This window comes from Leptosomus discolor, chromosome 9 (assembly GCF_034619465.1).
Source record: "Leptosomus discolor isolate bLepDis1 chromosome 9, bLepDis1.hap2, whole genome shotgun sequence".
In the NCBI taxonomy this organism is placed as follows: domain Eukaryota; kingdom Metazoa; phylum Chordata; class Aves; order Leptosomiformes; family Leptosomidae; genus Leptosomus; species Leptosomus discolor.
In genome coordinates, this window is record NC_141399.1 from 29,078,033 (window position 1) to 29,095,413 (window position 17,381).

The following is a 17,381-nucleotide window of genomic DNA, read 5'->3' on the forward strand; positions in this document are numbered from 1 at the left end:
ACAGGCAGAAAAGAAAACAAACAAACAAACAAACACCACCACAGGATATTCCCCACCCCATCATAAAAAGATCCGCTTCCCTTTTTCTAAAGCATCTAAAAAGCAGATTAGCTCTTGCAAAACTCTTTGAAGAGCCGAGTAAATACTGAAACGCTCTGTTGGCTTAGGAATAAGTAATTTTCACTAATGAATTTTAGTTTGCCTCAAAACTTGGCCGAAATCTCCTCTCTGCTGGATCTGTACAGTTTTTGTAAGACCTGTATTTGGGTAGCAACTAGGAGCAAGCTTGCTAGCTGCCACAAAAATCTAGTTCAGAAGAAAAAACCTTACCCTAAATGTTTTCTTATCCTGAAATGTACCAAAATATCACTTGCGTAATATTTCCACTTCTGTGAAAACTGGGAAAACTACTTGCCACATCACACCCGTAAAAGCAAGAGCAAAACTGCAAGTGACCCTGTCGGGTTTGGAAAGGTCGCAAGCAGAGGGTGTTTGGGGAAGTTTGTAGAAAGAAGAATCTGTAGTAGTGGATCAGAAAAAGAACGATATGTGTTTTTAGTACAGATGAGAACTATAGAAGCAACCTGAATTTGCAGGAGGAATTTTGAAAAGAGGAGTTCTGCCAGAGGGATTGAATAACTAAGTTTAACATCAAGAGAACTAGCCAGGGATGTGCTAACCTAGTTGCTCTCCTGGGGAGAGGATATGAATGTCTCGGGCACGTTTCAACAATAGCGGCAGGTGAGCGTAGATCGGGTTGTGAAAGGAAGATGACTTTGGCTCCCAAAGCAACACCTTGCAGAGTTTGTGGCCGCGATGTGTGGGGAGTCAGCGGGGTGCCGCGGGCGGGCGCGGTGGGGCTGGAGCCGGGGCAGCGGCGCGGGGCGCGGGCCCCTGCGGAGGGTGCGCGGGAAGCGCTCGGCGTCCTCGGGCGACGCCGAAGCTGGGGCTTTGCGGCGGGGCCGTGGCGGGGCTTGGGGAGGGCCCCCGGGAAGCACAGGCGGCTCCGGGGAGAAGAAGAGCATCCCTGCGGTGGGGGTGCGGGAGGCAGCGATGGCCAGCAGAGAGCGGAAGGCAGGCGGGGGGTGACACAGGGGGTGGCGGCGGCGCGGGGCCAGGAGACGTCGCGGGGAGCTCACCTCGCGGCAGGGCAGCCGCAGCCCAGCGCCATCGGGGCCGCGGTGTGTGGCGGCGGCGGGGGCCGGGAGCCCCATAGCCCAGCGCCGCGGCGGGGGTCAGCGCTGCCCAGGTAGCGGGGGCGGAGCGCGGCCGCCGCCCGCTGGGCTCGGGTTACCTGGGCGGGCCGCAGCGCGGCTCTTCCCGTCTGGCCCGGCCCCCGCGACGGGAAGTGGGAGCGCGGCGCCGCGCTCGGACGGCCGCGACGGCGGAGTCATGGATCTTCCCGGGGCCCCGCCGCGGCGCCGGCTTCTCCTCGCTGTCTGCTGGGTGGTCGCCGCGGGGACGGCGGCAGGTAGGAGCGGGAAGGGAAGGGGCGGCGAGGAGCGGGACCACCGGCCGGCTGCCGGCCCCGCGGCGGGCTCGCCCCACCCCGCTCCCGGGCGCCGGCCCCGCCGTGCCGCTGGCTGCCGGCCTGAGCCGCGGCCGGGACGCTCGCTGCGGGGACCTGCCGGGCGAGGGCCGGGCGGCCGCGGGAGGTCCTCTGCCCGCTTGGGCGTGGGCTCGGCCCCGGGCGCTGTCTGCGCCTGAAGAAGCGGAGCAGAAGCCCAGCGCCCTTCGCTCTGCGGGTGTCCTGGGGGGCGCGGGGCGCCGGCAGCGCCGCGGGGCGGGGCGGGGTGCCGGGCGGTGCGCTGCTTGCGGGAGCTCAGGACAGAAGCCGGTTCCCGCGCTGGGTGCGTTGGCCGGTGCGTTGCCCGTTACTCGTCGTTCCCCCGCGTTGGGAAGCACGAACGTTTAGTTGCGGGGAAGATATGTGCGTGTCTGTGGGGGTTTCGTAAGAGCCGGGGCGCGAAGCTTTATTAGTTCTGTCTTTGCTAATCTTGTGCAAAAATCCAGTTGCAAACATTAGAGAACTGTTATTTTTCAACTGGCCGCAGTTCGTTTTGTAACTATGAAATCAACCTTAAGAAAATACAGAAGGACAAAAAAAAAAACGAAGTCTACACCACTTTTACGATACTTGATGCAAAGCATTTGTTGATGTTTCCGCCTTACGACTGTGAGAAATAAAGGATTTTCTGTGCAGGACCACCTCGGCTGGTCCCCGCTAGTTACTGCTGCGTGGTGTTTTCTTAGAAGCGTCTTCGTGGTTTTGTTCTTTAAGAGTGAAATAATGTCTTGCCTATGTTTTGTAGTTGGTCTTTGAGTTGTTCTGGTGAATGGCTGTAGTGATGAGATTTTTAATAACAAAAATAGTAGACCGTATGTATTTTTTTACACAACAAAAAGTATGAGACTGGCTAAGCCTAAGAATAAAGGCAGTCTTCAGCTCAATGTAGCATTAAAGCATGAGCTCCAGAATTATATAGATTAATCTGAAACCTACTAGATTTAAACTTTTTGTGCTAATACATTTTATTGATTTATTTATAAACCTTGGATATTTCCACTTCTTACTTTGTGTGGGTAGAAACCTGCAAGCTTAAGCACAATTACTTCTAATCAAATCTATTAAAAGGAAATGTGTAGAACTTCAGAACAGCAATCGGGGATGACACTAAATTTTTTTAGGGGTTTATGGCTTTTGTAGGCAATAAAAAGTTTGATCGCTAAAAGACAGAATGCTTGGAGCTGTGGAGTCTTGTTGAATTTTTTTTTTTTTTTTTTATGGTCTAAAGGACTCTGTATTTGCAAACTTAAGGCCGCAATGCTGTACCTAAAACCCATCTTAAGTTTTTGTTAGTGGAACGGGTAATAGCCAAAGATGTTCTGGCTAGGTTCATTTTTTCTCAGAGCAAGCTGTGTTTTTGTAAAAACAAAAATTTCTTTTCTCTGCTCCTGAGGTCAGCTGCAAAACTGAGCAAACAAACAAAAAACAATCCCAAAAGTTTTAAGTATTCAAAAAAGCTAAGCATATTCAGACTAAACCAGTAAATCCTAGTAATTATTCTCATTTTCTGTCTGAGCGTACATACATGCGGACACGGAGATGGTAGTAATGTCTGATCTCTACCTTTGCCTGTCTTTTAACTATGCAAAGGTCTGAGAAAGCTCCAGGAGTTTGATGGATTCTCTTCAAGTTTTGGCAGCTCTGGCTCTTGGGAAATGTTAGGTAATGGTGTTATGGATGCTTTGGGCAGAATTCTTGTTGAAATAAGCTGTTTTGCCTTCTTCCTTGTGCTAGCAGAAGGAAACGGGGCTTCACCATGACCTGGATGGGAAAACTGATGTCAGTGGAATTATTCTGCCCTTTCCCTATGTCCTCCCCCAAATGTTGGGGCGGGTTGAGCTGGGTTTCCTGGGATGAGCAAGTTTCCTGGGATGAGGAAGACCAGCAGTGCTAGTTTGACATCAGTTTGAAGTGTTTGTGAAACTACTGCGTTACAAGGGTACTTTCTTTCCACAGACAGATAGGTGGTGGTGCCTCAGTGATGATAACCATAGATACCCTTGAGAAACAGTCTCATTTGGCCTCTTATTTAATACCTTCTAATAGTACATGTTGGAGTAGCCCTTTAAAAAAAACAAAATTCACTTTCATTTTCTTAGGGAATTACTGATTGGTAATTTTTTCTAGAATTGCAGTCTGAAACATACTTTAATTTTTCCTGGCAGTTTTCTATTTTCTGCCATATTTCCCTTCTTTGTGATCTTATACGGCCTTCAAGCTGTGTGACTAGGTATTGAGTAGGCTGTGACTCAGCGTACAAGAGTAAGGAAGGGTCAGTGCACAAATGGATTTGTCCCAGCAACTATCTCTGAGTCATGGCTCTTCCTCTGCCTCTATCTTGCTTTTTGGGAGGTGAAAAAATGTACCACTGAAGTGTGCCAGCAGTAAATTACTATTTGTCCCACACTGGTTTTGCTAACCGTGCCAGAGCATAGCATTAAAAGTTTAATAGGTGAGTAATTGAAAAAGCATTGTGGTTTCTTTAACGTTCTCGGTTTTGCTTGGATTGGGCTAAATTGTGGTTCTAACATACAGCTGTTGCTTGCAAGATGTCATCACTTGTCTTTTTAAGATTTTCTCTCTAAAACTGCATTGATGGATAGTTTTTTGGGTAGAATAAAGTATTAATTGCTCCACAAAATGTATATGCTATTTTTACTAAAGATTCAGGATGCACAATGCAAACTTGCAGCAGAAAAGACCTGAAAGATGAGACTCGACTTCTGTCCACGACCATAAATTTCATTACCACAGCTGCTACATTGTTCCATGCTGCTATTTCTTAAAAACTACTTTTCAGTGATCTTTTTTGCACGTGCATTTCTTACAGTTATTTAAATGATTGATGGACTGAGATAACAGGAATAATAGAAACAATTTAGTGGGCAGTAGCTTGTCTGACAGCCAATACAACTGATGAAGTTGAGAATTGTAGAATCATAGAATGGTTTGGGTTGGAAGGGACCTTAAAGATCATCCAGTTCCAACCCCCTGCCATAGGCAGTGACACCTTCCACTAGACCAGGTTGCTCCAAGACCCATCCAACCTGGCCTTGAACACTGCCAGGGAGGGGGCAACCACAGCTTCTCTGGGCAACCTGTTCCAGTGCCTCACCACCCTCACAGTGAAGATTTTCTTCCTAATGTCTCATCTAATTCATGTTCTTTTCTGTTGGAGAGTTAAAAATCTGTCACTGTTACTAATGGTAATATGTGGACCAACAGAATTGTTACACTGATAACTTCTTTAGCAGCAAAAGTTCTTCCACCTCCATCCAACCTGGACTACTCATTTATCCAAATCTGCACCCTGAACTGGACATGGACCCCCCCCGAGAATGTCAGCAGTAGCTGTGACCTGGAGTATTCCAGTGACATTGTGATAGATGAGGTCCCTCAGGATAAAAGAGTAAGTGCATCGCCTCTAAACTCTGCTATGCTCCTGTAAATGTCTTGCTGTGGTAAAACTCTGTGTGTGTAAGCATATATAGATATATATATATATAGATATATATAGATATATAAAAACATGTATAAATACAGTTTTAATATAGCCTTTAATTCTTGTCATGGGATCAAAACTTCAAAACTGAGTCATACCAGCATGTGGGATCTTCAGATCAGAAAAATCTGTTTGTTGTGCTCTGATAATTGAGCTGCTACTGATAACACAGAACTACCATAATAATAATGTGGAAAGACTTGTTTCAGTCTTTGCTTATGCAGCTTTCTAGAAAAATAAAATATGCACAGGGCAGCCTACATCCTTAAGGCTTAAATGGGAGTTTGCAACAGCTGATCTCCTTCACTTTGATTTCAATTTAAGAAAGAGGCCTGCACATTAACCTTGGTGCCGCTGTGGTTTTACAGCATAGCGTCTTTTGGAGGTAGTGCCAAGTATTAACATGTTCCCACATTTGCCCTGTCCCTGCTCTTACAGTTATTCATGGTGGGGGTTGTGTTATGAAGACAATGTGGAACACATTTGTCCCCTGGAACAGAAATTATAAACCATCTTTGCTTTAGGCTTTTGTTTTCGTGTCTGTGTTAGATGGTTTGCAGCTGAGATGTGATCTTTAGTGTTAGGACTGACTGGTGGTCAGGACTGAGAGCAGCATTGCCACGGTCCTGAAGGGGCTGTAGGACAAATATTTTTACGATTTATTGCCAGTAAGCTAATATGCTATCAGTCCATAATTCCAAACTGTGAGAATTTGAAGCCTTAAATATGCACCAACTGTGGGGTTGGCAGTGCTGCTATCTCGGATATGGTTAAAATCGATACAATGCCTCGTGAAGCAGTCTTTTGTTGTTGAGCCCTAGTACATTTTTGTGGCCTGATGTTTACAATGGCCTCTTCATGGTGACTGCTATATTCTTTCTGACAGCTCCAGGATATCCTGGACTTGAAGTGAGGCTGTGGTTTCACAACAGCTGAGCTGATTTAATGACTCAACACCGCTAAAAGGGTGGCGCTTCATTTTTGAGGCTCCCTTCTCTAGTGATCTTCATCGGACCTGTGGATGAGCCAGTTGAACTTCCTAACTCAGCAGAAACCTACTTGCCTCTTGTGATGGGTTCACTAACAAGTTGAACATCTACTTGGTTAATGGCCTGAATGAGTTTAAGGAAGGGTCTAACAGATGTTAACGTCAGCGGCAGTGAAAGAGCTGTGGGACAGAGGTTTCACATGACAGGACGAGCCAGACTGTGTATCATCTTGCTGCACCTTTTTGCATTACAGCTGGTGGAGCCTAGTCAGTTCATTGCTGTTTGATTTCCTTGCCCTCTCATTAGTGCCGGTAATTTTTTTTTTTTTTAATTTTTTTTTTTTTTTTTAAAATACCCAAGTGGTTACACCATTCTTTGGTCATAACAAAAATTTTTTTTTTTATATCCTGTTTCAAATTAACAGCATTAAGATGCTTTTTAGCATCTGCCTGGTCCAATAAAAGACGCTTAAGAAAGTGTGTGATAAAAGAGTAAGCCTTTTTCTCACAAAAGCACATACTCTTTTCTGAAAATGGAAGCTGATGGACTATGTGGGCCGATGTGGTGTCACTGTATTTAATAGCCATTTGTGGATTTGTTTTGATAACTTTTTTTCTTTTGCTCCTTCAATCCGTGCAAACTCTTCTCATTGCTTTTTGGTGATGTTTCCAAGTGTTCTTTTGTCTGTTCATCATGCACTTGTGTGCGCACACAGAGAAAAATGAAGGTTAGATCTGTAAGCTCCTGTTTATATAGTTGTAGTATAAACATGCTTATTTTGTATTATCCGTGAAGACTTACTCTAGGATCACTTTCCCCCACACTATGCTTGTTCCTTGATTTCTGTGTGGCCTTTGCTTGTGTCTATAGGTTACTGGAGTAGAAGTAGTTTTCCTTTTGGTGAGTTCTGAATGCACCTGATGAGGAAAAAGAAAAGCTAAGTGACGCTGAGGCGTTCCACGTTGTCAGACACTAATTTCGTTTGGCTTTGAGTTGCAGTCTTTCTGAGGGGCTGTAGTGTATTCTTACACTAATGGTAATTCCCATGTGTCTGATACGCTATGCCAAATGTTCAGGTTTTCTTTCCCTCTCGTCTAAACCCAGGAATGGAGTAAGAGTCGCTTCCGTGTGACAGATACGTTCTTGAATGAGGAAATGCGTTTCCAAGTGAGAAGTGAATGCAAGCACGATAACACCAGCGAGCCCAGCCAATGGGTGGAGACCTCACTTCTGCCAAAAGGTAACATGGGCAGTGGCCAGACCTGAGACAGACCTGCCTCTCTTGACCTGAGGAGACCCAGCCTTGTTTTCTTTGCTGTTTTAGCAAAATATCATACAGAAATAGGGAGATACCAGACACGAGGGCTAGTTCAATTGACAAAGCTTAAACAGAATGATTATACTACACTTAAATGCAACTGGAGTCTTCTGACCCTTAAAAACTTAGAGGCAAGCTCTTCCAAGACGACAGTGTGATTGCTGTCATTCCTCTTGTCCCTGCCACGCTGTGGTTGTTGGATAAAAATTTACTTAAGTTGTATGAAGCCTGCTGACTTCATGACTAATCTCTTAAGTCAGTTTATTTTGTATGATTTTTCTGTACAAGCAGAAGTCCCTAAAATAACCCTATATTTGTAACTGTTAGAGGGACGAATCTAGTGAATTTAACAACTTGTTCAATAAATGACTAAATTAGAGTAGTGTTCTCTTTTGAAAAAGAGATGATTGGGGACTACAAAGACTACAGAGAAAAAATGGTTTTTGTTTCTTGACATCCAGAAATAAGGAGTCTGTAGAAAAATTGTTAGGAAGCAGACTTTAAGGAATATAAATATTCTGCTGGATGTTGGAAGTCAGGAAGTACAGCACGGAAGTGGAGCCTCTTGCCTTGACTAGTAAAAGTCTCTCTAACCTGGGAGCATGACTTGATGTGGGTGAAAACCACATGTGGATGGGAGAACCTGAAACCTTATCAGGCTTGTATGCGTGTCTGTGAAGAGTATTCTGGAAAATCAGGGAAGCAAGTCACTAGGACAGCGTGTGCTAAACAGTTTGGGGCTCTTAAAAGTCTGCTTGCAGATAAAATTTTAAAATATTTCTTGGAATAGGAAAGCTAGTTTCATTTTCCTATACTCTTAGGCAGTTGCTACTTCAGGGAGAATGCAAGCTTGGCAGTAGAAGGTAATTTGGAGTTTTCTATAAGTAAGTCTGGACTGTTGATAAAATTAACATGCATTTTATTTTTATTTCATGGAGATGTTGCCACTTGTTACAAGGAGAAAATATCTGTTGTGCTGTAACATGATAATACAGTATAAAGAACTTGTATCATACAAAAATGCAAGATGAAGGACTTTATTCCATAATTGCTCTGGCTGGGAGATACATTGATGTCTCTATTCAGAATTGCTATGTACTCATTTGTATTTATGTTCTGTAATTTGGGTTTTCAAAATGTTGAAGTTGAATGTCTAGAGGTATATGGGTCTCAGTTAAAAATTCAACTTACCCAGTGTTGCTTTTCTCCATATTTAAGATCTACAGGTATTTCCATACTCAGAATACTGAGAAATTAATAGTGTATCTGGAGAAGATAACTATAATTAAATGCTGGCTAATTTTAGTGTGATGGCTGTAATAACTATAACAAAGCTAAGTGCTATCCTTAACTCCTTTGTAAAGTATCTGTAGTTTAATAGAACAAGATGTTTTCCTGACTCAACTCAACTTTGTCCTTAGCATCAGGTAACTCTAAGTAGTAATTCAGATGTGGTGGAAACTGAGATTCACTGTTATGATTAGCTTGCTGAGATTTCAGCTATTGCAAGCAATAAACTGGAATAAACAAGCAAATAACTGGAATTAATCACTTGCTGTGCTGATAGACAGTGCAGCCTGAGAGGTAACCTATCTTGGCCTTCCGGTTTCAGTTGTGTAAAAAGGGATGTTTTACTTCCGGAAACTGGTGAGAGACTTTTCTGGCAAAATAAATCTTAGAGACCTTTCCAACTTGCCTTGCAGGTATTCCAGGTACTGCTGCTGTTGACTTGAGCTGTGTTTGGCACAATTTGGAATACATGGTTTGTACGTGGCGTCCTGGGGAGAATGCAAGCAGTGATACCAATTACACGTTGTTCTACTGGTTTGTGTGAACTTTTTATTCCCAACGCTAAAGTGCTTTAGCACTAAACTTTAGTTTTACGTTACACATTTTACTTGTCTGCTTCCTATTGCTTTGAAAGGTCCCAGGGCACTGCATACAAGTTAGTGTTGGGTCCTGTCCAACAAAAAGCTTTTGCTGCTGAAGGGTCAAGAGGTTGCCGTTGCTTTTTGGGAAGTTGATTTAACTATTATGTGAAGCACTGGCTGCTTCTGTAGCCCATTTTAAAATAAGTGCTATTGCTTTCTTTTTTTCTAATTGTGGATTCAAAGAGGGAAGAATTAAGAACTGAGCTAGACCGATATATTAATTGCTTTCTTTGCAGCCCAACAACATGGGCCGTTTAAGGTAGAATCACTCACTAATGTGTGCGTCAGCTCTTAAATCATTAGAAAATTGTATGAAAGCATTAATAACACTTAGCAGCAGTTTTGTTTGTCTTCGATGTCATAAATAACGGATTCACCTTGAAAGTTATGGGGAACATCATTTTATTATCATCATCCCCCCTTGCCTGCTGACTGCCATAAATAGACTCTTGTTCCGAAGGAACGGAGTTGTGGTGTGAGCAAAAACTTGGCATTGAGATCTGTGCATGCTAATCTGTGCGCAATTCTGCATGTTGTTGGGGCTTGTGAAATGCCAGATTGCATTAACTTCTGTAGAAATACTGAAGTTTTCTTTCTGAAAGCCCCTTGTTGTAGTTTTATCATCTTTCTGTCGTATCTGAACTAACTAGATAAACTTTCCTCTTCCTCTCCAGTGGCAGTCTCGTAGGCTAGCTGTTCAATTTAAAGCATTTGGACAGCAAACAGCAGAAAACTTGCTGCTTTAGTTAAATGCAGGGAGGACTGTTCTTTCTCTAAACTGCTGCTGAAATAGATTTTTTTCTTTATCACAAGAACAGTACAAATGAGAAGTTGAAGATCTGGATTTCTGGGTATATGGATACTTACTGGACTAATGCTTTAGATTAGAGCTACATACTTTCAACTTACACCTTAATTTTCATGAAAGATGTAGCTGTAGCAGAAGCAAAGAGTTTTGATTTATGCTGCTTAGAAAGAAAAAGACTTCTTTTTATTTTAAAGCTGAAAACTAAGGAAATACTTGATTTTTGGACTGAAAGATACACTTTCCATAATGCAGGTGAGGTGTGTTTGGGGTTTTATTTGTTTGGTTTGGGGGGGGGGGGGATTAATGTGTTGGGATTTTTTCCAGAAATGACTGAACAATGATCTGAAAAATTACTGCTTAGTTCCATTTTATATTCTTCATTAATATTTTCCTCTGAAACCATATGTTTTTGTCCAAAGTGAACATGAATATCACACTAGCTTAGAACAAATGAATCCTATCAGTGCACAGTAGTACTTGTTGAAACGTAGGCTTACGAGAGCAGGTTGATGCATCGGCCGGGTACTGTCAGGTCTGAATGCCCCCCCGCCCCCGTGTTCGTCAGCCCCAGGGCTGGGAGGTGTGAAGGGTGGATAAAAAAGGGGTCTGAAAACAGGACAGTTTTGGCTTCCCCAGCCCCTGCATGTTGAGATGTGAAGTAGGGGAATGCTGCTCCTGAATGAAGCTCTCATTTACTCTATATCACTTTTAGATAAATAAATAAATAAACAAACCCCCAGTTTTCTTAGGAGGAAAAGCTACTGGCATATTTTCGTTGGGACTTGAGGAACAAAGAGAAGCTTCTCTGTTATTGGAAGTGAGTACTGACACTTTGAAAAGCAAATGCAGGCAATAGGTGAAACTTGACCATCTCAAGCGAGAGCTTCCATACCTGAGACATCACTAAAGGAGACTGATCAGCTCATTCTGTCACAGAAGTGAAATTCTGGTGATAGGAAGTGATCCAAATTAAGTTTGCTTTCTAATTTATTTTTTTTTTCTCTTGAAATTGTTTTCCCATATGGACTATGGGAAGCAAAGCTGAAAGCAGCTGTTATCTTTGATGCTTCAATATAAAGGAAACATGCCACTCTTTCTGCTACTTGACACTCTTTACAAAAATAACGTTCTTTCTAAATAGATAAGTTAGAAGCTTCTTACCTTGCTTAGCTTTATTTTCATATGTGCTCTAGCACAGCTTCAGTGCAAGATCGGTCTTTAGAATTTGTAACACAGGTTTAAAAACAAGCTTGCCCCTTGCTGTCCTGTTCTTTTGAAGTTTATAAAAATATTGTTATTCCTATAGGTTTGATGGTTTGGAAAACCATGAGAAGTGTAGCAACTATTCTATGCACCAAGGAATCTCTGGATGCATTTTCGATCTTAGTTTTCCAAAAGTCACCAGTACTTTCCCAGCTATAAGGATTTTGATTAAAGATGAATCTGAAGAAATTAGGCCTGTGTGTGCAAGTAAAAATCCTACCACCCTTGGTAAGTTTAACACCACATTATAAAAAATAATCTAAAGAAGTTTGCTAGCATATTGTGCTTGAGAAGCTTGCACCTCATAAGCTGTGGATGAGACAGTTTGATTAAATGCTCCCTTCTATTGATCTTTGATTTGGGAATTACATAGACAGGATTTGTTTTGGCGGGATAAGGGGTTCATTTTCCACTCATGTTTACTCTTATTCCTTACTTGTTTTTATTCTTTCTTGACCTTTTGGTGCTAGCTTTTGCTGTTCCTAAACTGGTGTAAGTGTAATATTATGCAACATGGGATTTTTGAACAATTTTTGTAAGCAGTCAAGTATTATTTTAACTAGTTCTTCTGTTTTGCATTTCAGTAAAACCTGCTACACCAAGACAAGTCGCACTGTCAAAGATTAATGATGAAATATATGTCAAATGGAACGAATCAGACACCTTTCCAGAAAACTGTTTAGTTTACGAAGTTGCATATCACAATGGTGATTTGGACACCACTCAGATAATTAAAGTAATTTTTTTATTACTTACGGTTAACTGATTTTTTTTTTTCCTGTGTATGCTTTATAACTTGTGTTGATATTAACAGTTACTCAAATATTTGCTATTTAACAATGAAAAATTGTGTGCTGCATGTAAATGGGTCTGGTGCACTAGCTGGAAGTGTTGTGTGGACATTTTCTCCCGTATGTTAGGCTTCTGGCAGTAATACTATACAATGTAATTCATGTGAGTCTTGAATCCTTGCCATCATTTGCTATGGCAAAGCAGTAATGTGTAAGAACAGTCTGATAAAGAAACATACACTAAACTAAACAATACTTACCAGGAAATACACTGCAGTGCATGTACCTGTTTGCTTCTCAAAGATAAGGGACTTTGATCTCTTGGTGTTGGGATTTCCTGTCATTGGTCTGCTCTTGGTCAGATGACTGCCTTGTTCTTGAAAGCAAAATTAATTACTGGTGCACACAAGAACACAGAATGTTATACAGAAAAGCAAGGGGTTAAAAAGACTGAGGATGGAGGGGAAGATAAAAGGTGTGCACTCTTGGATACACTGATTTTAATGTGTGTGTAAGAAGCACTGAGTTCAGTGTCTGGATATACTCATGGCTGTATCTCCATAGCCAAACAGAGCATACTGTTTGATCAGAATGCTAAACAACCTGACAAATTCAGAAGTAAGGTGACAGTCTTCTCCTGTAGAGCATATTTAGTTGTTTCTCCTATGCCAAACTTAGCCAACTCAAATGTTATCAACATTCTTCAGGAAGCTGGCATTTTGGATCAAAATTAAGTGAAGTTCCATCCCATCTAGTGTGTGTGTGTGTCTCTCTGTAGAAGCATCACAGAAGACTTTGCTATGGTCAAAGGTAGATCAGCATTGCTGCCCTGACAGAGAGGGGAAGGCAGCATAAATAATAGATGTTTCTTAAAAAAAAAAAAAAAAAAAAAAAAGCACTATACCAGACACTAAGTCCTAGTTTAATCATTGATGCCAAATGCTACATGTTAGGTATAGCAGTGAATAAGAATAAATCTTAGATTTGGAATCTTTGTTTAGGCAGTCTGTGCTGGTTAAATGCCGCTGTGTCTTTTTTTGTGAAGTTCAGTATTCACAAAAAGGTCTTCTATCAAAACATTCAGAATATGTTGACTGCACAGTGAAAATAGGCTCGTAAATGACTGAGAATACGTTGGTAATTGAACAAAGCAAATTACCTTTTCTTTTTACCTTAGGTTGAAAATACTTATACGTCAATTCCTAGTGTTGATCCTAATCGCAAGTACAGCTTCAAAGTGAGAGCAACACCAAAGCCCGAGTGTTATAGCAGCAAGCTCTATAGTGACTGGAGTGAAGAAAAGAGTATTGGTGAGAACAATTGTTCCTGCAATTTGTTGCACTTTATTCTTCATCTGTAAGGTGTCTACTGAGTCGAAGATGATCTTCCTGTGTATCTAGTTTTAGGTGAAGAGAGGGCAAGAGAATTCTAGTCCTTCAGTAGTGCCGTCAGTTGCTGCCTGTACTGCTGTGTATGTTGATGGAGTTGCCATCCATGTAGCTGGACAGTGTCCCCCTTCCAGTGCTGTCAGTTCTTCATCCCTGAGTCTTGCTGGCTTGCATTTTCTTGCCAAATGTATCTACATTACAATATTGTGCTTTGAACACTGAGTCCTTGCCTACAAAAGTGCTAGTGTATTTGAAAAATATTCAGTCTATGAACAAATTGGAGAATTAATTCATTTGTTGTCATTATTCCTAAAAAGCCTTTCAAAACATCCCTAATTTTTGTTTTCCAGGTGAGAAGACAGACTCTGCGTTCTATGTTGGTTTAATAATCACCATTCCATTAGTAGTAGCAGTATCTATGATAATTCTGCTAGTTTATCTAAAAAGGTAAATAACGATCTCCCTTTATTTACAATCCACTAATTCTGATTGGTCTTTGACTTGCATTACAGTTAATCTGCCTGATCTACCTAATCTACAGGTAACTGGCCATGATGTGGCATGTTTCAATAGCATATGTTTTATCCGTATTGCATAACAAAAGTGGCAGCACGATTGTGCCTCAGTTATTGGAATTAGGTTATAGACCATAAAGTATATTTTACCAGATTTTTTGAAAAAGCCGACATTTGCTGCTGTCTTTGTCAGCAGTGAAAGTTATTTAGAATCTGTCTGTGTGAATATTCCCATTTGATTTTAGTTTGGGGAGTAAAAATAAGAATTGGGCATGGTTACACAGAGACTGAAGGTTGGATAGTAATGCCAAAGCTGACTGCACAAATTTCCTTGACTGCACCCAAGTATGACTTTGAAATGGTGATTTTTAAGTTACTGTGTCTTTCATCTAAATATTTTCTTCTTAATTTTCTGAAGGCTGAAGATATTAATTCTTCCACCAATTCCAGACCCTAGAGAAATTCTTAAGCGCATGTTTGGAGAGCAGAATGAGGATTCCCAGGTTAGTAAGAAGCTGTTGGGCCAACTAATCTATTGAACCAGATCTGTAGGCTTCCAATTTTCGTTTTCCTATTACCTATGTCTATCTTAGAACCAACTGTATATAAGTAAGTATATGGTATGACGATTAAGTATTTACAGTAGTAAGAGTTGATTAGAAACAATTACCCAAAACTGAGGGATTTCATTTTTCCCCTCAAATTGCATATACTTTTCTAGATATGTTAGTGGTACATTATTCTGTTATTTCACAGACTGCTAGTCCCTTAAATGTGTTTTGGGTTGGGTTTTTTGGGTGTTGGGTTGTTGGGGGCTTTTTTTGGTGGTGTTCATTGTTTTGTTGTTTTTTTTTTTCCCCTGACTCCATTAAACTACTACTGAACATTCAGGTCTTTCTCTGCTACTTGCTCGTATTTATGATGCTGAATAAAACTATTCATATTTGACTTGCAGAAACTTACCTTTTTAGCACTTTCATGTTTATCAGTCAGTTAGCTATCGAGTAAATCAGGACATTTAGCTTCTCACTGGCAAAAGAGCAAAACTACCTAGAGCTGCTTCAAGCTTTAGTTGATGAAAGGCTTGATATGGGCCCTTATTTCAGGAAAAATAAACATAATGGCGATAATGAGAACTCCTATTTCTAAACAAATCTAACTCAGTAGCTCTTCCTAAAAATCGTAAGGGAAGTACACTGACAAGCCCTAATTCAAGCCTAGACATGAGGCAGTGTATGTTGTTCTCTGAGCACAGTCCTTTGTATGGAAGGGACCTTCTGACTCACTGTGACATCTCAAAATTTATGCCAGCTCTGGAATGTTTGTAGAGGATAATGACTATCTGTGTGTCTGTTGCTGCATGTACATTGGATGCTCTCAGTTGAACAGGAGTTCTGCAGGAATTGCTGACTTTTTGAAAATAAGTCTCTTTTTCTGGCCTCCCAATTGCAAATGGAATCAAGAGTCCAAAATCCACTACTCCCTTTTTCCATAGAAGTATTCTGAGTTCACCTAATAATAAACCAGAACTCTGTGGAAAGCAAAGCATGTATTGGTCATTATGGGACTAAGATGAGACTCTTGGCCATGAGGATCATAAGTATGGCAGCTGTTACACTTTGTTGTGCTTTGTTACTGCCCCAAGTAATACTACATTCTTGCCTCTGAGTATTATCTTGATCCTCTCTATGTGCTTAGGGTCTTGGTGAAAACTCTACTAAACGTGTACATCCTCACTTCTCCATTCTCCTGCTTGAGCTTCACCCATTAGCTGTAGTTGGAAGCACTCTTAAGATGGGGACCAACCTTCGGTTCTTCCTCATTTCCAGGGAGGATAACTCTTCTGTCAGCCAGGCCTAAGCCATGTCCCAAATAAGCACGATTTGTTGCCCAGCTGCCTTGGCTTTTTCACCGTAATAAAGGCTATATGTTGTGAAACAAGCCTGTCTTACTGGGCCGAAAAAACAATGCTTGCCATGAAGAAGTGCTGTTAAAAATGTTGTTGTTCTCTTTCAGAGCTGTGCGAAGGATGATTCTGTGAATGCTTATGACAGGTTAATTAAGGAAGAAGAAATTCATTCTTTAATTTTAACAGAAACTCCAGAGTGCGCTAATTCTGAACAAGAAAAACGATAAACTCTGCTTTACTGATGAAAGATGGTGAAACTTGCATTCATGCTCCTGTTCCTCGGGTGACAATGTAGATGTGAAGAGGCCTACAAGACATTCACCAACTTACACCTTACTGTGCCCTCTCTGAGCCTTACTTCTCTGATGCTCGGAAGATATATCACTAACAGTGGCCATTCCTCCATCTCTGCTAGAAATACTCATCTTGGATCATTCAGGATAAGCATGTACATAAATTTCACATGACTGCATTGCAGCATCTCTCATCCTGGCTCCAGCCAGCTCTGCCGTATTACTTGTCATTTGCACTTGTGTTTGTGCCCCAAGTTAGACTGCAAATGGGTTTTTTGGAGCAAGCACTGTGATGTCTCTGAAGTATTTGGCTCTATTTTGCAGCAGATGAGATGAGGCTATGGCTCAGTGCTACTATGTGGAACTGCTGCCAGGTGGGATGCCAGAGCATGGACCGTTTGTGGATGGCCTGTTTCATGTACTCTAGGGCAGGGTGCTTTCCAAAGGGCCTGACCTTCTTATGCTTCTGGCTGATGTGTGTCAGCTGTGGCTTGGTCAAACCCCATAAGAGGGTTGTTTTTTTCTTTAAAATGTGTATGAAAAGCCTCTCCACTTTCCAGGTGGTATTCAGACTATTCATAGAAAAGGCTAAGTTTTTTTTAATCCATTCAAGTGCCTGTCCTCAGATGCCTTGCCTTCATGGACTTCTTGGGTTCATTATACTTTGTTTAAATTGATAAATGGAATTTTTTACTTGCGTTGTGCAGTGGCAGGTAACTGTATTGAGTCTCACCAGACTGTGATTCCACTTTGGCCATATTGGCCTGAAAACACCTGATTTTTGGAAGCTAAGTCATCCTGAGTCTATCCAGCAAAACTGCCAGGATGGATGCATGAGTCTAAGGACCTGTGGTCCAATTGGTTAGCAAATGCAAAACCACTGAAACCGAATTAGTTCACAGACTTCAAGACTAATCCTTAACTGCTGAGCTGATGGATTTGCGAGGAGAGAGGATGACCACTTCGGCCTGCTTTCTAAGGGACAAGCTTTATTCTTTTCATAGTGATGAGGCTGTGATTTGAACTTCCCCTCTAGGAGCTTAGCAATTTAAAACAAGGTGCTGATTTGACTTTAAAAAAAAAAAAATTCTTCTATATTTTACTGCA

General features: G+C 41.7%; 1 protein-coding gene across 1 annotated transcript; it reads left to right on the forward strand.

Annotated features, from left to right (window-relative positions):
* Window positions 1-1,392: 1,392 nt before the first annotated feature.
* Window positions 1,393-16,439, forward strand: IL13RA1 (interleukin 13 receptor subunit alpha 1). Its single transcript, XM_086470399.1, has 10 exons — window positions 1,393-1,471; window positions 4,819-4,976; window positions 7,163-7,298; window positions 9,080-9,200; window positions 11,422-11,606; window positions 11,963-12,114; window positions 13,347-13,479; window positions 13,908-14,004; window positions 14,491-14,575; window positions 16,089-16,439. The coding sequence occupies exons 1-10, from the start codon at window positions 1,393-1,395 to the stop codon at window positions 16,206-16,208; spliced, it is 1,266 nt and encodes a 421-aa protein (XP_086326525.1). The 3' UTR covers window positions 16,209-16,439.
* Window positions 16,440-17,381: the final 942 nt, after the last annotated feature.

What these genes read in the sequence shown, in the direction of transcription:
- IL13RA1 (XM_086470399.1), top strand. Translation starts at nt 1,393, where the DNA reads ATGGATCTTCCCGGGGCCCCGCCGCGGCGCCGGCTTCTCCTCGCTGTC. An exon ending in GAGTGAAGAAAAGAGTATTG is followed by an intron (nt 13,480 to 13,907) that starts GTGAGAACAATT and finishes TTTGTTTTCCAG; the next exon opens with GTGAGAAGACAGACTCTGCG. An exon ending in AGCAGAATGAGGATTCCCAG is followed by an intron (nt 14,576 to 16,088) that starts GTTAGTAAGAAG and finishes GTTCTCTTTCAG; the next exon opens with AGCTGTGCGAAGGATGATTC.